The sequence below is a fragment of the Haliotis asinina genome, chromosome 13 (assembly GCF_037392515.1).
Source record: "Haliotis asinina isolate JCU_RB_2024 chromosome 13, JCU_Hal_asi_v2, whole genome shotgun sequence".
NCBI lineage: Eukaryota > Metazoa > Mollusca > Gastropoda > Lepetellida > Haliotidae > Haliotis > Haliotis asinina.
The window spans coordinates 44,453,825-44,479,557 of NC_090292.1; the positions used below are offsets into that span (position 1 = coordinate 44,453,825).

At 40.2% G+C, this 25,733-nt stretch overlaps 1 protein-coding gene across 1 annotated transcript; it reads right to left on the minus strand.

Moving 5' to 3' along the window:
• Positions 1-8,782: 8,782 nt before the first annotated feature.
• On the minus strand, positions 8,783-10,192 carry LOC137259571 (putative ankyrin repeat protein RF_0381). Its single transcript, XM_067797197.1, has one exon. It carries the CDS (start codon positions 10,190-10,192, stop codon positions 8,783-8,785), a length of 1,410 nt encoding a protein of 469 aa, XP_067653298.1.
• Between the last annotated feature and the right edge of the window lie 15,541 nt (positions 10,193-25,733).

Here is a 25,733-nt window from a genome sequence, read left to right on the forward strand (position 1 = left end):
GAAAAGTCTATTGGCTGCACACCTATTATCCTTAATTATGATCTATCCCTTGTAGGCTTCAAATTCATTCGTGAAATATTAACTGAAACCCAATTAAAATATTTTTCAAAATATATATTATAGATGGGTCTGTACCCAGTCGTAGAGGAAGTAGCGAAGACGCTGGAAACCGTAGATGGGTTCCGCTTGAGACAGTTATGTGATGTGAAACGTCAACTAGAACAAGACCGTGACACGCGGAAAGCACTATGTAAAAAGTACAATAGAGCTTTCAATATCGTGGACGGGGTTGACACTACCCTTATGGCAACCAGCATGGGACTAGGGGCGGCAGGCGTTGGGTTGTTGGCTACTATCGTGGCTGCACCTATAGTGCTAGGTATTGAAATAACGGCTGGGGTGGCAGGGTTGGCAGGGTTGGCGCTTAAGTTAGTATCACGCAGACTTAATCGTAAGGCATTGAAACACAACGAGATCAGGGTTCTGGCCGAAGCAAAGCTGAAGACAGTGAGTGAGCGTATTTCCACGGCACTCTCTGACAGTAAGATCTCAGAAGAAGAGTTTCGTTCAATCCTATCTGAACTCAAAAAATATAACGGAATGAAACAAGATATTCGATCCAAGTCTCGTAAGTCTGCTATCAGCGAGGACGAGAAAAAAAAGTACATAGAACAGGGGATACAAAAAGCCCAGCAAGCCTTTATTATGAACACCAAAGAGATCGTAGGCGGTTCACGTTAAACTGTTTCATCGATATAAACATGACATAGGGGAACACGAGGACGATAGCCGTAAGCGAGCCACCGATCCTATATGGTCAGTCAAAACTTACAACATAGATAAAGTGGATATGAAAGCCGACGAACCTAACTTGTACTACTTGAGGGATGGGCCGGGTAGGGGGTTTGTAAGAGAAGAATTATTGATCGTACCGTACGGCACAGTGTTACCTCCTACCAACACAAAGTAGGCATAGTAATTACCGCCAACTTTTTTGTAGTAGGGGTAATAGTAGCAAGAGCTAAGGGTCCAACCAAAGCCTTATTTACTAAATAAGGCTTTGTAGAGACATTTCTTGAAAGTGGTCCAGAACCCCTATTCCCTATACTACTCAATGGTCATAACCCATTATGGGGAAGTCCTGATACCAACAGTAAAGGGAAAGTTCTTGAAGAATTTATATCTGATAATAATTTATGTATATTCAATGATGGCTCTGACACATATTTGCATCCTGCAACGGGAACATATTCGTCTTTAGACCTGTCACTCACTGATTCAAACGTTTATAATGAGTTTGAATGGTCAGTCCATAATGATCTTTGTGGTAGTGACCATTTTCCTACAGTACTTACAGCAATTAACCCTTCCGATGATCCGCCTGTAACAAATGAAATTTTTCAAAGGCTAATTGGCCATTATTTCAGGCCACCTGCCTTATGGAACTTAAACCAGACCTTTTCATGGATGTCCCTGATCCAATTAAAATGTTCTCTGACAAACTAAAACATATAGCTGATGAAACTATTCCTAAGTCCTCTGTAAATCCGCACATCCGTAAACCATGGTTTAATGATGAATGCAAACAGGCTAGGAAGAAGAGGAAGAAAGCAGAGAAATATTTTCGTCTTCATCCCACTGTTCATAACTTAAATAATGTAAAAATCAGTTACGCTAAAGCTCGACGAACGTTTAAACACATTAAACGTCATACTTGGAAAAATTACGTTTCCAAAATAAATTCCCGTACTCCTATGTCAAGGGTATGGAATATGATCCAAAAAATTAAAGGCAAGGGTTTCAAATCCAGTAGTATTCAGCATCTCAAAAATGATAATAACATACTAACTGAAAAATCTGATATTGCAAACAAGTTGGGTGAAACTTTGGCTAAACATTCCTCCTCCTCAAATTATCATCCAAAATTCCAGACTTATCAAATACACCAAGAGAAGAAACCAGTAAATTTTAAATCTGATAATGGTGAAGATTATAATGAGGTATTTTCATTACATGAACTTCATACTGCGCTATCACAGGCTCACGATACTGCAACAGGGCCTGATGATATCCATTACCAACTCTTAAAACACTTGCCTGAATCATGTCTCGAAACGTTACTTGGCATTTTTGACCATATTTGGATAACACAACATTTTCCCCCTTCATGGCGAAAAGCCATAGTTGTTCCTATTCCAAAGCCTGGGAGGGATCATACAGATCCATCAAATTACCGACCTATTTCCTTAACTAGCTGTGTCTGCAAAACCATGGAGCGAATGGTAAATAATCGCTTAGTTTGGTTTTAGGAAACCAACAGTCTGATTACTGATATACAATGTGGTTTTCGTAAAAACCGAAGCACAATTGACCACTTGGTTCGTTTGGAATCATTTGTAAAAAATTCTTTCATTAAAAAACAACATGCAGCATCAATCTTTTTTGATCTCGAAAAAGCATATGATACTACTTGGAAGCATGGTATTTTGAAAGATTTACATTCTTTTGGGTTGAGAGGTCGCTTGCCTCAGTTTATATCCAATTTCTTAAATGACAGACAGTTTCAAGTACGTGTGGGAACAACCCTCTCAGACTACTTTCATCAAGATCAGGGTGTTCCACAAGGCAGTATTTTGTCTGTGACTTTATTTAGTATTAAAATCAATAGTCTTTCTAAGGTTTTAAGTGATTCAGTAGATGGATCACTATTTATGGATGATTTTAATGTTTCTTGTAGTGGTAGAAATATGCATACAATAGAGAGGCAATTACAAATTTGTCTCAATAAAATTGAAAAATGGTCACGTGAAAACGGGTTTAAATTTTCGATAACAAAAACAAATTGTTTGCATTTCTGCAGAAAGTATAAACCGCATAAAGATCCAGAACTATTTTTAAATGGCACCCCCATCAAAGTAGTAAAGGAGGCCAGGTTCTTGGGTCTTATTTTCGACTCACATCTAACTTTTCTACCCCACATTAAATCCCTTAAAACTAAATGCCTGAAGGCACTTGATCTGTTAAAAGTTGTTTCCAATTCAAAGTGGGGAGGAGACCAAACTACCCTACTCCACTTATACAGATCTCTCATCCGTTCGAAACTTGATTACGGCTCCATCGTTTATGGTGGAGCCTGTAAAAGCAACCTCAAAATACTTGATTCTATCCACCATCAAGGTCTAAGACTATGTCTTGGGTCATTTAGAACTTCTCCTATTGACAGTCTTTACGTCGAGGCCGATGAGCCATCTCTTACTCAACGAGGTATAAAACTCGCCTTACAGTAAATAACAAAACTGTATTCTAATGAGGCCAACCCTGCGTTTAACTGTGTTTTTAATCCTCTTTATGTGGATTTATACAATAAAAAGACTTCTCTTGTTCCGCCTCTAGGACTTAGAGTAAAACCTTTCTTGTCTGCTTGCGGCATTGAGCTAGAAAATATATCTCCTTCCCGTCTACTTTCGTCTCCACCTTGGCAGTTAGTTAGACCCGAAGTTGACCTAACACTGATGAGGTTTAAAAAATCAGAAACAAATGAATTACAATATAAACAAGAATATAATCAATTAAAAAGTAACTATAATACATACAAATCTTTATTTACAGATGGGTCCAAGGATGGTGGCGCAGTGGCTTGTGCCACTGTCATTGGATCCAGAACAATATCTTTCAGATTACCAGATAATAGTTCTATTTTCACAGCAGAAGCAAACGCCATATTAACGGCTCTTAAATATATTGAAAGACATCCTACACATAAACAGTATATTATTTATTCCGATTCTCTTTCTTGCCTCCAGGCAATTAAAAACCTCTCATGTAAACATCCACTTTTAATTGAAATTATTGAATTGCATAATGATCTTGCCACTGGCCAATACGACATCGTCTTTTGTTGGTTACGTAGGCATTTCCGGGAACACAATGGCTGATCTTGCTGCCAAGGCAGCTCTCAACAAATCTGTGACACCACTTCTTATTCCATACTCTGATTATAAAGCTACAATTAGATCGTATATCCGAGATCTGATGCAAAAGAGGTGGGACACCCAAATGGGTGTAAATAAATTACATGCAATAAAACCTTATATTGGTTATACCCACTTGGGTTGTCAGTCCAGATTTGAGGAGGTCATTATGAGGCGATGTCGTATTGGCCATACGAGATATACTCATGAATACCTTTTGAAAGGTGAGGATCCTCCATTCTGCATCCCTTGTGATGAAAGAATCACAGTCAAGCATATCTTGCTTGACTGTGTTGAGTATTCCATCACAAGGGATCAGTATTTTAATTCACAAACTATGAAGGATCTTTTTAGCAATATTAGCCCTCATTTAATTATTGCGTTTTTAAAGGAATTAGATTTGTTAATTGAACTGTAAATAGATAAATATTTTAAAATTGGAAGATTAAATTAGAAACTCAAATCGTTAGTGGCTGTACCCTCAAAGGGGGTTGAAGTACCGTAAAACAATTGTCCTCCTGAGAGGGTACATAAGTCCAAAAACATTTGAAGTAAATTTCAGTTTTCCATCTTTTTAATCGTAGAATAAGTGTGTTTTTAGTTTATGGCTAGATTTGTCTACAATTGCTAACAGCTGAGGGGATGATGTAAATCCAACTAGGGTCCATGCAGGAAGCAAATGTACTGTAAGTCCCCATGGTCCCTAGTATGGTGATCTACCTTCAGTTGTTGGCAACCTATAGCTCATTTTTATATTGTACTGTCCTCTATAGATGCATTGTTTTAGGTCTATTCACTAGTTTTACATTCTACTCTGTGATATTCTAGTTAGTTTTACTGTCCTTCGTCGACAGGGTTTTACAATGTAAGTGCTATTAATTCATTTGTATTATCCTAATTACTCATTAAATGCTCTCGTCACGATATGGCTGCAATATTGCCGATGTGACGTTAAATATTAACTCACTCACTCACTCACTCACTCACTCACTCACTCACGCCTGCAGACCTGAATGCCAATCCTGCTTAAACATGTCTATAGCACGAGTTGGAAACATCTTGAGAAATGAGTTACAATCGCCCACTGTTTGTGAAGTCCACACAAAGACGAATCCATACGTGAATCATATCTTTTTTACGCTTTCTTTGGTAAGCCTGGTAAGCAGGCATGTGAATAAGTTTAAGCCAGTAGCGTAAGCATCGGGTGAGGGAAATGTACAGTGGATAGCGCCACGCCGTGCTGTTAGAAATTGAAAGTCCAGCATTTAAGAATTTATTGCATGCAAACAGGTGTATCTTTTCCATAGAATGAAATCTTTGACATCCCCAAATTGCGGAGTCGTAGAGTAAAATAGGTAGTATCTGGGCGTCGAATAGTTTAAAAAATATCTGGGGTGTTATAACACTTTATTTAGGATGGATTGAAGCGGGCAGAATGTTTTCTGCGCCATGGTTGCTAGTTCGTGTACAGTTTTATTCATGCTCAAAGTTTGAGTAAACAAGACGCCTAGATACGTGTATTGTTTTTCAACTAAGACTATGCCACCTTTGCATGTCCATCTCTCTTTAGCTGCGACTCGACCACCTTTCCTGAATATGACAATGTTTGCCTTGTCCAGACTAACATTACGCTTCCATTCATCTGAATATTTAGCTGAGATGTTCAGCTGATTCTGTGGACCTACAGAACTTGATATAAGGATTACGTCATCTGCATAAAGAAGTGACAAGAATGAAGAAAAATATCCGGGAACAGTTGAACTCCGTGTTTACCAGAAAGCGGTATTTCGTTGTACAGTTCGTTGACGAAGAGAGAGAACAATAGTTGGCACAAAACACATCCTTGGCGTTACCCAAGTGAGTGAGTGAGAGAGTGAGTTAATATTTAACGTCACATCGGCAATATTGCAGCCATATCGTGACGAGAACATACATACATGAGAATATATATGCATCTTATGAAGACCCTGTCTACGAAGGACAGTAAAACCACTAGACTATCACAGTTAGTATTAAACTAGCTTAAAAAAAAAATTATAGTATGACTATTTGGACTGTACAATATCAATAAAAAAACAGGCCATGGATCGCCAACAACACGGTAAACGGGTTGGTGGACCAAATATCCCCCCGTGTCCACTACGGTGGTGTCGGCGAGCTCTTAGCATTACCCAGCACCCACCACGAGGAGGTTGCTCGTAACCCAAGTGGACAGTCGAAGAAGTCAGTTATGCCTTTGTCGCCACGAACACATGATTTTACGTTCTGGTACATAGATCTTCCCGTGTAGATTATTCTTCTGTAATGAGGCTCAGAGGTAACGCCTACTGACAGAGTCAAACGGTTTCTGGAAGTCCACAAAAGCAATATATAGCTTACGTTTGTTAAATGAAAGATACTTTTCGACAACTGCAAACAAAGTAAAGATATGGTCTGATGTCGAGTGTCCTTTTCGGAACCTAACTTGAGCTTCTGGTAATAAATCACATATATTTGCCCAGTGTGTAAGTCTGTTATTAACAATACTGGTAAACAGTTTCCCCAGTTTAATGATTACTGAGATCCCTCTGTAAATATCCGGGTTGTCCACGCTTCTGTTCTTGAAAAATAGGAACAATGATAGACTTCCACCAAACTTCCGGAAATATTTGGAATATTATACTAACACATTTGGTAAGGAAAGGCAGTGATTCTGGTATCGAACATTTAATCATCTCAGAGAGAGTTCCATCCACGCCTACCGATTTTCCTCTTTTCAAGTGTTCAATCGTGTCACGAAATTCGTTCTCTGTTATTGGGGATTCCAGTACCATATCGTCCACATCCTCTAAGTAACCACCTGTTGTGTCATCCTCGTTGGTACTAGGACATTCATAGAGACTTGGTGCGTTGTCTGAAGAGAATAAAGCTTGAAAATGAGTCAGCCATTGCGTTTCCGTTATATTATGCGTTGAAGGTCTTTTTCGTTACAGTGCACGTATTTTCTTCTAAAATTGTGAGGGGTTGGCCAGAGAACTGAAAAGATAAGACATGTTTCTGCTTTGACAATCCAGTTTGAATTACCTGCATGCCAATTTGTAGGTATTTCGCAATCTACAATATTGTCTCCTATTACACTCTGTACGTTTACGTCTAAGATTGCGTAGGGCTTTCCGGGGTTCTCTTCTCGTCAATATTCACTCGCGACTCAAACGTGGTTTGTCATTACTGACTCTACTACTGTGTCTTTTCATACAAACCCATGCTTCTACCAATATATGCACAGATGACTTAATTCCTTCATTGATATTCAACTCAAGGGTATTGTATAGGCTATCCTTGTACATGTTGAATGCTTGTTTGAAGTAGGCTATATATGTGGCTTCTTTCGAGGTGTCCCAGACTATGACGTCAGAACAAGTAGCATCATCAAGTGTGACGACATCAGTGTACACTCTTGCCTCTGTTGGGTAGGTACACGTCAGTCCTAGTGGACAGTGATCCGTGTCTGCGATCTCCAACAATGAAAGAGTCAATAAAGCCAAAAACGTCAGGAGACGTTATAATGTATTCAACAACGCTGGGACCATTTTCTCCAACGTACGTAAATTCGCCATTCATATCACCGACCACACTTCCGTTGAGTATGAACAACTTGTACGCATAACAAAGGTGCAGAAAAATATTCCCAAACCAGTTGACAACATGATCTTGCGACGACCTGCTTTCTATAGGCACCTTATCTATGTCTACATAGTCAGTGTGGATAGCATCATCCGGGTCCTCTTTCGCTGGGTTAATTCCATATCCTGTCCGGGCGTTCAAATCACGACAAATAATTACTTTACTGCGGCTAATACTGGTGAAATTATTACATACGAATTGCTTCAAAACATTAATATGGTACTTTGGACACTGCATTGTACTACGATGAGCCTATACGAGGTACGTATATACACACCATTATAATACCATCATCTGTTTGAAAATATTGTTTTCTAACTTTGATACATACAAAATTATCCATGTCAGTTTGAATCCTCTTACAGTAGTTAGCTATTCCCTGCCGAACACGGAGACACACCCCTCCAGAAGCTGAATTATTAATAGCATGAGAGTAAAACATGGCATTGCCGTCTAACCAGTTGTACTTAGACCAATCAGAAATAAATGTTTCCACTAAGCATAAATTGTCAAATGTTTTCAGATAGTCCAAAAATCCTCATCGGAAAGTTTCTTCATCAATCCACTATCATTCCAAGATAGGATAGCACATCGTCCACCAGTGTCACCGATGGATAGTTCACGTGTCAAGGGTTCCGGGGCCCGGCCACATTGCTATAGCCGGTGGTCTCCCTTTGGGTTAGAACTTGGGTTGTGAATTATTGTGGGAATATTCATAAGAATCATGACAAAAAATTCAACACATTTTGACTGAATTCGGTTTATTTAGAGCGATTTATAAAATCGCGCCCATGGCCATGGGCGAAGAGCATTTGCTGAAGTAGTGTCAGTGTGTCATTTACTTGCTGTCACTGAAGCAGGGCTGTTCTTCACCTATGTTCCAAATGTCACAGCTGTTTCATTTCCTTCCACTAAAGCGTTATAGTTAGGTAGGCAGGCATGCATGTATGAAAGAGTAGGATTTTGTTAGAAATTGTGGTAGAACTTGCAAAGTGAAACAGCTTAAGCCGGATTGTATTCATCATACACGAATCTGTTCAAATGTGAATTTAACAGTGAAGTGTTCGTAAAAGTTGCAGCTGTATCACCTAGGAGGCTAAATCCATGACAATATTTGTACAAGCCTGTAGAAGAATGATAGCGTAACATTAAAGCAGATGAAGAATGTCAAACAGTCTGTGCTTTTTTGCAATATCTGCAGCTGTGTCTCCTAGTGTGTTCCTGGCATTAATGTCCACTGCACCCTGTGAGACGACATACTTCACCAGTTTCATGTTTCCTCCCCGACAGGCAGCGTGAAGGATGTTGTTACCATTCGTATCGACCAAGGACTTGTTAGCTCCTTCATTCACCAGTACCTCAACTACATCCTTATGCCCATTCTCTGCTGCCATCATCACAGGTGTCTTCTCATTGCATCCTCTACTGTTGATGTCCACATCGTCTAGTGTGAGGACATATTTCACCATCTCCACATATCCTCCCAGACAGGCAGCGTGAAAAAAGTTGTCACCTCTTTTAGTGACCAATGATACGTCAGCTCCTTCACTCAGGAGGAGATGTACCACTTCCTTACGTCCCTTTCGTGATGCAAGTATCACAGGTGTCCTCCTCAGTAAATCTAGACTGTTGATGTTTATTTTTTGTGAAAGGACATACTTCACTGTCTCCACATCTCCTCCCCAACAGGCAGCGTGAAGGATATTCCAGCCTCTTTGATCGACCAGTGACATGTTAGCTCCTTTCCTCATCAGGAACTCTACTACATCTTTACGTCCCTTCTTTGCTGCTGTAATTGCAGGAGTCATCCTCAAAACGCCCCTACTGTTGATGTCTGCATTGTCCTGTTCGAGAACATGCCTTACCGCCTCCACGTTTCCTTTCCGACAGGCAGCGAGAAGGATTTTCTTACTTTTGTTTCTTCTTTTATTGACCAGTGACATATCGGCTCCTTCAGCCAGGAGGAGCTCTACCAGGTGCTTATGTCCTCTAGTTTCTGCTACCATCACCGGTGTTCTCCTAGACAAATCCTCACTGTTGATGTTGATTATATTTTGTGAGATGATGTACTTCACCACCTCCACATCTCCTCCCCTACAGGAAGCGTGAAGAATGTTCTCACCCCTTTTGTTGACCAGTGACAAATCAGCATCTTTACTCACAAGCATTTGGACTACTTTCAAGTGGCCTGTTCTTGCAGCCAGCATAACTGGTGTTCCACCGCACTCCACTTTTCCGTTAACGTCTACCTTTTCATTTGAGAGGACATAGTTCACCATCTCTACGTCTCCTCCTTGACAGGCCGAGTGGAGGATGTTAAGACCGTATTTATCTACGACTGACATGTTGGCTCCATTACTGACAAGCAACCCAACCACGGTTCTATGTCCCTTCTCAGCAGCCACCATTACTGGAGTCCTTCCAATCCACTTTTTACAGTTAACGTCTGCGGATCCTTTAGCCAGAATAACTTTCACCTCTGAGAGGTCCCCGGATTCAGAAGCTCTGTGGAGTTCACAGAATGATAGTGCTGGAATAGAGGGTTTTACTGTAAACATCTTGAAAAACATTTTGAAAATGTCAAATAGTAGGTCATTATTTGATGATTAAAAATCCGGAACACTTCAGTCACAGTGACTACTTAATTCTGGAACGATGAAAGTGTGGAAGCTATCTGAAGTGTAGCTAGTTGGAACGTTACTGAAATACATCGCCCATGGGTGAGAATCTACTTTTGCTCAAAACTAACATGATGCTCATAATGATTGGACCCATTCCACCCACTGACGAGGACAGTTTCATTTCCAAATTTAGTTGTTCTTGGTTTCTGGTTTTAAAATGTCTATAACTATCCTGGCAGATGACAACATACTTTGTATGTTATGGTTATCAAAATTCATACAAATACAACACAAAATTTACAGCTGTAAATTAAACGACTTTAGCGTGTGTGGCTGAGGTTGTAGGAGATCTCTGGAGCTGAGGGGTAAATTTCAGAGCACACATTTGTTCATGAACCTTTTCCCCAACACCTGTTCCCCACCAGCACTTGTCACAAGAACATCACGGCAACCATACGTTAGATCAGTTCAATCAGTTCAGGAGTGCTTTACTTCTGTGGGTAATGAGTCTCACAGGGGATTGAGCTGTTGCAAATATATAGTCCTCCCGAGAAGTCCCAACACATGTAAAGTAAATTTAAACTTGTTACTTTATTTTTAATCGAAGATTATGTTCGCCTTAAAATTGTCACTACATTTGTCGTCTGTCACCCATGGCTGAATGGATGGTAAATCTAGCTATGGTCCATGTAGGTCGCAAAGTTACTGTAAGTGCTCATAGTGATGGTCTGGTGATCTACCCACGGTTGGTTGTTGTCGATTTGCCACAGGCTAAGTGACTTCAAGAAAGTAACTTGTCTTGACTAATTTTCCACTTGCCCGGATTTTATGACACAGTGTTTGAACGTAATGTTTACTGAACTAGTTATCGAAGAGTGATAAATTTCAAAGAACGACAGTTATAAGTTGCTATTATTGCGAAATGTCATAGCTATATTATGAGCAGATATATATAATGAAATTCAAGTTGATTTGCAGTTTGAAATCATAAGTGGAAATTATCTATACTCTTCAAAAAAGTTGGGGAACCTGAACTTTAGATTTGGATAGGAAGTGTAAAACGTTAACAAACGTTTCAAGGACAGACATCTTAAGAACGCGCCACCATTTCCCTCTATTACTACCCCTAAACACAATGAATGATAAGCACGTGCACAACGCAGTAGCCCCACACACGTGCATGGGGTCTAATTATTGTTTTAGACGCTTTTTCAAGGTCGAGAAATCACTTAAAACATTAATTTTGACACACATCTTGCATCACACATTTTTTAGTGTTTGTTTCCAGTTTGTTTTAAAATGAAAACCATGTACATGCAAATTACATGTCATACACCCATCATCTTTCAAACGCGACCACATTCCAAATAACTATGGTTGTAAGGAAGTGCAAATGGTGGTGCACTCTCAAGACATTCAATAATATCATATCAACATTGATTTTCTTCTATAAATCGTTTAAATGATCGTAATCGGAAATAAAAAAAACAAAAAAAACAAACAATGAAGATCCCCTAGTTTTTAAGAGTATAGTAGTCCACGGACAAGTAAGATTTCATTCCATTTGAACCCCTGTTTTATGTTCAAACTTTATTGAATTTCATATTGATATTAAAAAGATAGTTCTCGTCACGATATATCTGAAATATCTGATATTTCTGAAATATCTATATAACTGAATAATAACTCACGCTCTCACTACTCCGTGGGTAGAGGATCTGATATCTCATCTGACGATGGAGGAATGTGTAACAACCCATGACAGGCCGGGAATTTAGTATGTTTAGAAACATGTGCAAACATATATCGTGCATGTGTACAAATGGGTTTTTTTGTTTTTTGTTTTGTTTTTTTGCGTGTAAAGGTTTCTTAATTTCATCATTTATTGAATTCAGGTCAGAAAATTGTATTAACTTTAAGAATTTGTTTTACAATACATCAGTTCATGTGTAACCAGTACCTTCAATCAGTCGACAGAGGTTACTGGCTACATTTACACTAGTGAGTTTTACACTACAGTTTCTTTACATTTACACTACATTTACACTACAGTTTCTTTGGGGTAGTATATTTCAAACAGGGTGTCCGGTAAGAAATACGCAAGTGTCTTTCTGGTGATCTTACGATGGACAATGACTAATGTCGTGGCAAGAAACGCCATGACTAGTGCAATGGCATCCTCTTCTTTGACCCATCATTCGAGGTTTTAACTTTTACCCTTAAATAGAGTTTTGAGTTTACAAATGGGTCACTTCAAACATTCCCATTATTGTGTAAAGTGTAAGTGTAAAGTGCTGTCCAAAGCTGCAAGGAGACTGACTTATCTCAAATAACGTAATTTAATGTTCAAGGTCGGTATCCTGCACTCAGGGGTGATGAGTGAGTGACATAATGTTTAACGTCACATCGGCAATGTTGCAGCCATATCGTGACGAGAACGTTCTTGACATGACACAATGAATATATGTATACTTGTAAAAACAAACGACGAAAGACAGTAAAATACCAGAACATCACGATTAGAATTAAAAAAGTCAAAGCTCAGGGTTGATGAAAAAGAAGTAGAAAGAATACGTATTTTACGTCTAGGACGCTCACCTTGTACACAAATCTCTTGACATCCATCCTCTACACATCTAGATGTTCGATTGCAGACCTTCTTTCCACATTTTTGGACCTATGGACAACGCAAGGAAGCCTCTTAGACAAAATGAGCTCTTTTGATGAATACCTACATTTTTTATCATTGTCCTTTGCAAGATAATGCAACACCAAATATTTCGAATTCGAATTTAAACTATTACACTTACTCATTCATGACAGATAATGAATCAGAAGCGTCCTTGCCCATTTTCATTCTTGCTTTGTTCTACAATTACCTGGTAGTATATCCCTCTCTATGATACCATAGCATTTCTACTAATTTATAAACTTATTGATGATATTTGCTTCTTTACCTCATGGTATGTCTGAAATATTAATTTACTAACTCACCCAGAATCGTTATTGTGTCGGCTGGTCTTGACCATTTTGGAATGCTTCAAGGCGAACAGCTCGTCATTTAGCCTATTTCGAATAAGTGTTTGAACACTTCTATTTTTGAAAAAACCGCACTAGTGCATAAGCGTAAATAAATATGTAGGTTTGTGTTGGTATTTGTTCCGTTTAAATTATTTGTTGTTTTGTTGGGGTTTTTTGTTGGTTTTTTGTTGTTGTTTTTTTGTTTTGTTGTTTTTTTGTTTTTTTTTTGTTGGTTTATTTTTTTAGGGGAGCTGTCTTTTTTTTTAGATTACAATACAGCATATCTGATTCTGTCAATCGTTCTAAATGGTGGTACTCCTGAAGTAATGCTCTCCTGAAAGTTAGTATGTATTCGATTTTAAAAGCAGTGTGTACTAATATCAAATATTGTGAACGTCATGGTGATGATAAGACGGATTGTTTTCGCCTGTCCCAGTGGATTAAGCCAGGGATGTGAATCCAACTCTGTTTTCGCTGTTTGTCAACGAAGTACGATATTAATGCACAAGGTAGGCATGACATCCAAATGTGTCCAGATTCTGTCCAGATTCTGTTATCAGAATCTGGAGTTGGACTTGCAATCAAGACGAATATTTAGAAAGGTGTATCAAACCACGGAATTTACCCGCTAATCTATGTAAAACTAAAATTGTTATATTTACAAAAAGATGGCCTGACTTACCCTGGTATCATGTTTTACATCCTGTATGAGTGAGTGAGTGAGTTTAGATATACGCCGCACTCAGCAATATTCCACCTATATGGCGGCGGTCTGTAAATAATCGAGTCTGGACCAGACAACCCAGTGATCAACATGAGCATCGATCTGCGCAAGTGGGAACCGATGACGTGTCAACCAAGTCAGCGAGCCTGACCACCCGATCCCGTTTGTCGCCTCTTACGACACGCTGAGTCGCCTTCTATGGCAAGCATGGGTTGCTGAAGGCCTATTCCACCCCGGGACCTTCACGGGTCACATCCTGTATGAAGTCCAAAACATCTATCAAATGAATTTATCATTTAAACCTAATTTTATTTCATTTTATTTTATTTTATTTTATTTTATTTTATTTTATTTTATTTTATTTTATTTTATTAAACGTAATAATATGATACAATGTGTCTTAGAACCATCGTATTTCACTCCTTGTACATTTACCGCCTGTATCATGGTTTTATGTTTGGATCACTAATTGCTACTTATTGTATGTATATAAGGTATAATTCGAATGTATATGGAACGGAGTCTCTTTTGTGCAGTAAATATCTTTGAGTTTGTCGTGATAAAATCCATCATCTAATGAGCCGACATCACGTTCATTTACCTTCTAAAACAAGCAAGTGTTAGCTGAAGACCAACTCCATGGTTCTCCAACTTATGTATAGTAGAAAGTTTAAGATTAAAGGGTCTATCTGATCTGAAACATGTTTACGTCTTCCTGAGGTGTTATCACGAAAACTGAAAGAAGTCTTTCCAGCTGGAAAAGCAACTCGAATACATATCGATGGTTATATTGTCCTACATTTATCTGTTAACTTGTCATTGTCTACACAAAACAGAAGTACTCATTTACCATCCGAACAGTCCCAATTTTGTCTCATTACGTCTAACTTACGAAATAAAATTCATGTAACTTATATCAAATCATAATGAATGGGAAAAATGCGTTTAAATATGTCCATCTAATATTAATGATCATGTGATTCTTAGGGTTCATATGAAGAATTACGATTATGTACAAGCATCTAATAAACACTAACATGAGGGCCAGTCAAAGGGTGGATACATAGTTCACGTGTGTTCTTCTTGATCATTGATTCATATATCATCGTATATCGAAATACAAACATAGATATCGTAACACTTCCAATTTACATAGACATAACTTACATGGGATTGTCTCTGAAAACGGCCGCTGGGTCTGTCTGTTTTCTCAGTCTTCATCGCCTCATTTGATCGATGGCAGTGTGCAAATATAAAGGAATCGTCGTCACAGTCATGTTGACACGTCTTCCTGTCCAAGTTTCTGAAAATTTTGGACCCCTCTTTCATTTTCCCTGTCATCTGAAGTACACATTGCTTTGAGGTGTACGTAGACACATGTGAAACAAACATGTAAACAGCTAGTACTATAGCACACTGGAGACAGGTATTGGACCAGAAAGATATCATCTTGAAGCAATCAGATGAGCGCAGGGTCCGAACACTGGTTAAAATAATACGATAGGCTGCTGAACAACAGTTGATGGGTATTCTATTCCGTTCAAGTAAAGGTCTGACTTTAGGTAGCTGTTTCTGGCATCACGTGACATTACGTAACGACAGAGGCCCAGAACACACCGGTGACAGAAAGGTCAGTTGAGTGCTACATCACGCATGAGAGATCAATGGAAATGGTAAACTGAGTTCTTTACACGGATGTGTTCTGGGCATCACGTGACTTAACACACAGGTGGAAGCAATAAACCACATGGTTTTTAAAATGGCACTACTTTATATACTACATTATATTGATTGTATTTCTTTGTAAATATCGCCTAAACAGTTTCAGTCCAACATACCGAATGAGCTCCCATTTAAGGGTCATCAACACAACAGGTTCATCAAGAACTCGGCCAACAACTCATCAGGTCCATCACCTACACCATAACAAGCCAACAGGTTCATCACCTACACCATAACAAGCCAACAGGTTTATCACCTACACCATAACAAGCCAACAGGTTTATCACCTACACCATAACAAGCCAACAGGTTTATCACCTACACCATAACAAGCCAACAGGTTTATCACCTACACCATAACAAGCCAAAAGGTTCATCAAGAACTCGGCCAACAACTCATCAGGTCCATCACCTACACCTTCATCACCTACACCATAACAAGCCAACAGGTTCATCACCTACACCATAACAAGCCAACAGGTTCATCACCTACACCATAACAAGCCGACAGGTTTATCACCTACACCATAACAAGCCAACAGATTCATCACCTACACCATAACAAGCCAACAGGTCCATCACCTACACCATAACAAGCCAACAGATTCATCACCTACACCACAGACAAACCAACCGGTTCATCACCTGCACAATAAACAAACCCACAGGTTTATCATGTACACTATAAACAAGCCAACAGTTTCATATCAACACTATAAACAAGCTAACTGCTTCAACATCTACACTACAAATTCCACCACAGGCCTACCATAGAAAACTTCCCGCTATGCAGAAAAACGCAGAAACGCCCCACATTAATCGTGGAAATAGCAACACAAACGTATTACCTCGCTACTGAAACAGTTTCAGCCCTACAAACTGGGTTTGTTTATTGTGCAGGTGTGTATGGCGTAGGTGATGAGCCTAAGCACTCCAGTGGCTATAAAATGAATGTTTTTGTTTTCTTTTTTTTTTGTTTGATTTTGTTGTTTTTTTGTTTTTTGTTTGTTTGTTTGTTTATATGTATATATATCATGAGTGAGTGTTTCCTTCAGCATAGGACAGAAACATACATATATTCGCTCATTTTCCGGGTTTGAAGCACATCTATAATCACTTTTGTGGGGGTCGCTAAGGCGTTAAATCCACCTGCTCAGTATAGTCCGTTTGGCTAAAACGGTGTCAGTGACATGGCAAATAGAAACACAGTCGAAAGTAACAACTGCACACAACTAAACGTTACTCTGTTTACAGACCCCAGTATGGAGAATGGGATAAGTACTGTTGTTTAACAAACCATCAAGGAAATGTTTTTGTTTTGAAGACTTATGTTCATTGCCATTGTCACTGTCCCTTTACACTACAATAACAATTTGACTGCCCCTTGCACACTGCGCCAATATAGTGTTCTCATACTTGCACACTGCGCCAATATAGCGTTCTCATACATAAAAATGTCACTGTATTCATAAAACAAACGAATGAATGAATGAATGAAGCATACTCGTAGAATGCATTGCGTACTCCTTCCACTGTTCGGAGCCGTAAGTTGTAGCGAAAGGAGCGATGGTTTTCTTGTCGTGCCTTGTCATAACGAGTCTGCAATCCCTCCAGCCTGTCATTCAGAAGGACCACTTGTTCGCATGTCCTTTTGAACTTCATCTCAGTCTCGTAAAGACGAGTGTTGATGTCAGCGCGAGAAGTCTCCATTTCGATGCTTGTAGGATATGTCAGTATGATGACCAGAAGAAAATTTACACTTAAAATGTGTGTGATTATTTCTGACTTGGCCTCGACTGTTTATGACTGATTATGACAATTATGCAGATGTGACACTCAGCTTCTGTTGTCATTATCACCCTTAGTTATTTTCTTCCAAAACGTTCATAACTTAAATTGTTAATAATAATTGTTCATGACTGCATTGTGTCAGCGTGTACTGAGCGTGCTGAATGTGCACTGCCGCAATACCTCCTTAAAGAAAGCAATACAGTGTTACGGTTAATACCTTGCCGTGACAAAAGGTATAAGAAATCCCCCAGAACCAACAAAATATAACACAGGCAAGTCTAAAATATTCAACTGTTTGTATTGAGCAGAAAGCAAGATACAAAGAACTCACAACTGAGGTTTCATGTACAATGCAACTACGTAAAATCTAAAGTAATGGGTCACAAATATAATATGAACCCACCATAGTCTTGGTTTGAAAATGAGAATCACAAATACTGAATGTAACGCGGTAAGCGTTCAGGCAGCGGTCATGTAGGTCAAGCGTTTTGCATTCACAAGGAATAAATATTTCATTGTGAAAACTTTAAAGCATCTTATATTTTTAAATGTTAATCATCATTTAATAATTGAATTTTTAAAGTAAGCAGAATTGCTACATAAATTTTGAACATGTTTTGAAAATGTTTTGTACATATATAATATCTGGTTTAAGCATGGTATTGTAAATTAGAAACTGCGATCGTTAGTAACTGTACCCTTAAAGGGTTTGAAGTAGCGTAAAATTATTGTCCTAGCGGGAGGGTATGTAAGTCCTGACAACTTGCAGATTCAATTTTGCTCAACCATACTTTGTAGTCGTAGTATTTTTGGTCTTTCAAATTCTGGCTAAATCGTTATTTCAGCGCCGGTGTCTGAAGGGATGGTGTAAATCCAGCTAGGGTCCATGCAGGTAGCAAACGAAATTTAAGTCCCCACGGACTCTCGCATGGCGATATACCTTCAGTTGTTGGTGATGTATATAGCCTGTGTTTTATCTTGTTTTATCCAAATAGTTCAATCACTAGTTACCGTGATACCGTTCCACACTAGTTTTAACCGTAACTGTGGTATTCTAGTTGTTTTTCTGTCATTTGATGACAAGTTTTAATAATGTACACATATCACATTTCAATTTCAAATCTGTTCTCGTCACGATATAGCGAAAATAGTTCCACTGTGACGTTAAATATTAACTCACTCACTGACTCACTTTCTCACTCACTCATTAACACATACTTTCAACCTAGGTCTACTTATCGCTTTTGATTTCGCTTTTCTTTTGTACTGTTTCACCCTTCATCTCTCCGAAATTAGTAGTTCTAGACTTAATTATTCACGAGCCAGTAGATATGACAGTACTGCCTTGTTCAAATTTGCACTAAGCAGCAATAAAGGTGAAAAATTCATCAATGGCTGAGAATATTTCGACACCAGAAAAACAATATGTTCTGTGATCAAGTCTGAGTCAAAAGTCAGCAAGTGACTGAGAGAGTCACACAGGTCATATGTCAGACATATCGTGGCTAAAACAAGTTTATCATTTACAATAAATATATTTTCTGTAATTAATATCTATGTCTGTATTCGTTTGGTGTGTTGAGTGTGCTCACTGCAAGTCCTCTCAAAGGGCAGTATAAGTGCAAGAGCGTGTGGAAGAGCAAGCAATGCTTAATGTAAAAATATCCTTATACATTTTTAATTTGGATCTACTAATCACTTTCCCCTACTGTGATTGTTTTCCTCTTAACCTTTCCAAAGTAAGCAGTCTGGTACCCAATTACAGACTTACCACACTAGATTTGACAATGTTTTATGTTAAACTTTACATTGTAGAGCAATAAAGGAAAATATTCATTAAGTGTTGCAGATATGAGAATAATCATTTTCTTAAAGGGCATACTTACACGAAAATGAAAATATGATTTTTTTTTCATTTTTATTATTATCTATTTACTTTTTTTGTCTTGCGCTTTTTCATGATAGAAAAGAATTGTCAAGTTGTTTTATAGCCAAAACCCCTCACAAGTAACTAATATAGTTTTATTTCGATACATCATTGACGCTATTGGTGCCAAAGTGATAAACGAGTGATTTTCTTAGACCCATTTCAAGCTGAACCGATATAGAGTGGTTTTTGTGCTCTATGCGCAGGCTATTGTCTTAATCCACATGTACTCGTGAAGATCCGGAGTAGAATAGGTCTCCACCCACAAAAGGCGACTATGCTTGTCATAAGAGGCGACTAACGGGATCGGGTGGTCAGGTTAGCTGACTTGGTTGACACATGTCATCGGATCAAAATGGCGCAGATCGATGCTCATGTATACACAGGAAGACCATGGGAACTTTCGCCCAGACTCAGTGATGCGCCTATGATAGTTCAGGTGCAGTTGTTGGCCTTTGTGTTCCATCACTGAGCTGCCTGTGAATCTCATCCCACAAGTGTTCTGTCAGGTTTGTAGAGTTTTCATGCCGTGTTGACCAACGCGTCAAATTCTCTCAGCGCTTGATCAGTGTTACAACGTTACAACGTTTGTGACTGAGAGCAATAACATCCCACGCCATTATACTCGGACCTCCCTGCGAGTCGCTCTCCACGAAACATTCACCTGCAAACCGTCCCCCGCGTCGACGTCTCACCCTCACTCTGCCATCAGCCATTAGTCTTCACCTGCAAAATCGTCCTTGGCGAGTTTGCTTTGAAGTTTCTAATCAAATCAGGATGAACGGGTTAGGGATCACCTGAAATAGTGTTCACTTCATGTCACTGTAAATTAATGACATTTATTAGTGAACTCTGTTCAACAATTTTACAAGTGTATATAGAGCTCCCGGACCACTTTCTTTACTAAATCCGACCATGGCAAATGCGCAGCTAGAGGTCAAGTTTATCCCAACTTCGAGAGGCGGCAGATATCTTTGTACGGGGGTTTTCATGTACATAGTAATCAAAAGGAAATGTGGTGGTGTTTGTGTTTGGTGGATGGATTTCTAGACAGCTGCCAGGAACGCTGCAAGGAGAGTCTTTCCTGATGCCAGCCGGAAGGGCTGGGTTTTTTTCCCACTTCACACGGTGAAGCATGATTTATGCTTGTCAGTTCAAAATTGTATTTCGGACCACTGGCCTTGGTACTGGCATAAAATGTCTGTCTGTTACTAGATAAAGCAGTTTACCGTTTCCCCTAGTTTCAATTATCTGTCGTATCCCAGTCACTTTCGGTTCTAATCCAGATTAGAAAATTTAATCTGATTATTGTGTCCAGTAATTGGAATGATTGACTATTTAGCGAAATTCGAACGAAGTCACCCAGTAGGGATTAGCGTTTTTCCAAGCTGGTGACTTTATGAGAATAAACCGATACTACCACCCCAGTAGTATAGGGAATGATAGTCCGAAAACACTTTTCAAAAACCCCCTCTAAAAAGCCTCATTTACTAAATGAGGCTTTGGTGGGACCCTTAGCTCTTGCTATTATTGCCCCTACTACAAAGCTACGCCATCACGTTTACCGTGACTTGGCAGGCGGTAACACTGTGCCGTACGGTACGATCAATAATTCTTCTCTTACAAACCCCCTACCCGGCCCATCCCTCAAGTAGTACAAGTTAGGTTCGTCGGCTTTCATATCCACTTTATCTATGTTGTAAGTTTTGACTGACCATATAGGATCGGTGGCTCGCTTACGGCTATCGCCCCTATGTTATGTTTATATCGATGAAACAGTTTAACGTGAACCGCCTACGATCTCTTTGGTGTTCATAATAAAGGCTTGCTGGGCTTTTTGTATTCCCTGTGCTATGTACTTTTTTTTCTCGTCCTCGCTGATAGCAGACTTACGAGACTTGGATCGAATATCTTGTTTCATTCCGTTATATTTTTTGAGTTCAGAGAGGATTGAACTAAACTCCTCTTCTGAGATCTTACTGTCAGAGAGTGCCGTGGAAATTCGCTCACACACTGTGTTCAGCTTTGCTTCGGCCAGAACCCTGATCTCGTCGTGTTTCAATGCCTTACGATTAAGTCTGCGTGATACTAACTTAAGAGCCAACCCTACCAACCCTGTCACCCCAGCCGTTATTTCAATACCTAACACTATAGGTGCAGCCACGATGGTGGTTAACAACCCAACACCTGCCGCCCCTAGTCCCATGCTGGTTGCCATAAGGGTAGTGTCAGCCCCATCCACGATATTGAAAGCTCTATTATATTTTTTACATAGTGCTTTCCGCGTGTCACGGTCTTGTTCTAGTTGACGTTTTACATCACATAACTGCCTCAAGCGGAACCCATCTACGGTTTCTAACGTCTTAGCTACTTCCTCTACGACTGGGTACAGACCCATCCTATAATATATATTTTGAAAGATATTTTAATTGGGGTTCAGTTAAAAATCTATCAATGTATTTGAAGCCTATAAGTTCTAGACTACTAGTCAGGGCAATAGGTGAGAGGCTAATAAAATATCCTATTCTAATAAAAACCCCACTGAGGCTTATTAAGTGGTTTATAGGACCCGTGGTATCCTGTTGTATAACAATACGACAATAATCGTTTGTGTAATCCCAGCGTATTGACACCCCGGGTAAAATTTGGTGTACTATTGGGAAGTCTTCATCGAATGAATCCTTAAAGAAGACTTCTATGATGAGTGTGAAAGGGGGGGTTATTATTTCAGGATTACTAAATGTTAATTTATTTTCGTAGTAAGTTGATAACCCATTTTTGTCATAACCATCAGATCGTCTGGGTGCTAATCCCCTCTCCGGAATGAAATCCCCGGCCCAGATACCGTTGTTCCTAATTTTAGTGATCCAATAATTTTCGTCTATTGTGATATAAGGTGAGGTGGGTGTTAAGTTGATCAGCCATTTAGGTTTTGTAAAATCTGGTAACGGCACCGGTCTGTACACGTTGTCTTTGAAGTGTAGGATGTATAATTCATCTTCCTCACCAGGCTGATCGAATCCATCTGTATCTCCCAGGTCGTTAAGTGTAGTGTTGGGATGATGACTGGTCATTATTATACTATTATGATATAATTTCCAACTGGTTTTCTGATAATAATTCAGGGGTTAACTTAATACCCATGAAGTGTATGTTGTCAGGCAGGAAGATATTGATTAGTGATATCTTGTTTTCTACGATCACGTTGACCCCCTGCAGACTGGTCTTGGAGTCGACACCCACCCGCACGTAAACGTTGCAAACTTGATACTGGTGTCGTTTCACCCACCCGAGTTTGATCCCCTTCACGATCTCGACATCATTCACCGATGGTTCCCCTAGGTAGACTTTGATGAATAGTGTTGAGTTTACCGGTAGACTCTCTAGTATCTTGACCACGCCTTCGAATTCAGACACCAACTGCAATTTCACGTTTTGTATGGCTGGTTTACTCGATAGCATGTGGGCTGCTATAGTGTTGACTGGGCTGACGACTATGCTACGTCTCTGAGTTGGGACGTAAGCCACGAGCAGGGTTCCATTGTTTACGACTTTGTTTAGGTGGTTGTCTTTGTTATCCGTGAACACGTAAGGGGAGACGAGTCTAATATTGAGAAACCATTTGTTATCGGGTAACAACACCCACTTGTCATCTTCGGTGAAGACGAGCATATATGGTTTGTTTTTGATGACGGTAGTGCTCTCAACATCGTCTAAGTCGAACAGTTTACCTCCGAATGATGGGTATATTCTCCAGTTGTCATCACCGGTGTTGACGAGGGCGTACTTAGTGTTGGCTGTTGCTCCTGTGGTATCTATCATATCACTTAGGGCTCCACCGGAGGGGATTTCAACGCGTTTGTAAATGTTGTTTTTCAGTTGCAAGGCATACGATTTACCATCTACTCCGGGAGCGTCGAAACCACGCGTGTCTCCGAGGTCGGAGATCCCGATATTGACGCATTTTTTCACTCCGGGTCCTTGTGCGCTGGTCATTTTACGTGAAGCGTTAAGCTGAGGTATCCTATATTTACAGGATTATGATTTATATCTAACACCGATATTGTCAGCTCAGGTATGTTGCCCTGGGTTAATCTCTTATACTGCCGTGGTGAAAATGACTCGGTTCTACCGTCGTTGAATTTCTCAGTTTTCACCGGCACTGCTCTCAGTATAGTGGAAGGGTGACCTCCTTGAATGTTATACGTTGTGCTCACCTGACTGAGATGAATGTACAGCTCTCGGTACGGTACTAGGTCGGGTAACTTCGTGCCTGTGACGGTTGTTGTTGGTTTTATCTCGTCAGGAGACATACCGAGTATCCTTGCTAATGGTCGGCCGAGCCTCAAGGAGGTTCTTCCGTTGTTGATTAACACCACTGTGCCGTTTGAGTCGTTCATCTTGAGTTCGGCTCCAAGGGGTTTGAAGACCTCGTCGTTTAGCGAGCACACGCTGTAGTAGCCGTCAGTTATTTGACTGCGAGTTCCACTGACGAACAGCTTATTGTTGCTGATATTAATATTAGTCCATTGTGGTAGGTAGGTGATATCGCAGAGTGCGACTTCGAGTTGACCTGACGTGTTATCGATCGCGTGCGTCAGCTGAACGGCCTCACCGCTAGTTATTCCTGGAAGTGTTATGTACATATTATATTATATGATTTATATATTATAATATGGATTTAGCACACTTGAAAATCGTGGTGAATGCAGATGGTACGGGGTTTAAAACAACCTTTATTGATATCTTTGAAAAGTATGTCGTGTCCGTTAATAACGCGCAGGCGGTGGTAAACTGGAATCAAAACCCAATGCAGTTTTGGCAGAACCAACTCAACTTTGCTGTGTGGTGTGCGACGACAGGGTCGGGTGTGACACCAAACTATGGTATAGACGAACTGAGTAAGGCGGTTGTTTTGTTTCATATTTATTATCAAACGAGACGAATATTGAAGGAAATAAGTGCTCCTCTTCCCCAAGATAAAGCGTGGAGTATGACGAATAACCCCTATGATAGACGCGCTTATGAACGTATTTGTGGGGAGTTTGAGATTCCAACGAATAAAGACTTTCGCCTTCCTGGTGTGAACCATGGTCTCGGTATAGTTCTCGTGTACTTCTACAGGTCCGGAACATATTATGCTGGTTCTAAAGATGGTTCATACAACCCAAACCGTCATACATTTACAGGCCCCACAACGAATGAAAAGATCCATGTCAGCTGTATAAAGCAAACCAGTCCTGATGCAGCCACAGCCTGGACTAAAATGATCTCAAAAACATCGAAAGGATTCACTCGTGCTGGTACAATACGCTTGAACGACTCGATTCGAACGTACGTGTGGGCGCTGTTGGGTGCGCAGTCGATGACGCGTTCTAACATCCTCGGTAAGGGAACTGCTTACGACGCTCAGACACAATTCGTTTCCAACGTTGAGGATGCTATCAATTCTCCAGTTGATCTCCCGGGGGCCATCGACCGTTACCAAAACGTGTTAGAATACGCCAGATCGAAAGTCAATTACGTGTTCGGCGTGGGGTTATACATGGCTCCGAGTGATATGCAACTGAGAATAAAAAAGTGGTGGGTTATAACAACGAAATAGTCATAGCCACGAAGGATCAAAAGTTGGGTATCAACCCCGATATTAACACCCCACATATCCCACACACCCAACCACGTGAAACGGGTATAGTTGCGCCACCACCGGAGCCTAAAGTTCATGTGGAGGTACCCCCGGGGGGTGTGGGGGTTTCCACCACCTATCAGCAGCATATTGATAATAAAACAGCCTTAGTGGTTGGTGGGGTAACTTTAGGACTTATTTGGTTAAAGATTTCTTAGCCGCTACGTACACCAGACCCACCACGGCGACGATGGCTGCCCACAGGTTTTGACTGAGCCACATGGCAGTTTTAGATAGAGCGCTCAACAACCACGAGACGATGCTACCCAGGATGCCGGGAAGGGCTTCGGCGGCTTTACCAGCCAGTTTAGCTAGGCCTTCCCCGAGTTTTTTAATCCAGTCTTTAACACCCCCACCACCACTTGGAGTTCCACCGCCGGCACTTGGGGGTGTGGGGGCACCCCCCACCAGTGACACCACCAGGGTTGATATGATGAAACCCAATGCAGTCAGAATGCTGGCGATGGTGATCCCTTGCTCCCGGAATAATATCCGAATCCTGTTGGCTAAAGTTGTATCTTCGTTCAGTATTCTATCGATTGTTTCCCGAATGCGACTGATCTGGGATCGAAGATGTTCACGATTCGAGGAAGCGGCTTCCAATCGT

Coding starts and splice junctions, on each gene's coding strand:
- LOC137259571 (XM_067797197.1), bottom strand. CDS start 10,192: ATGTTTACAGTAAAACCCTCTATTCCAGCACTATCATTCTGTGAACTC.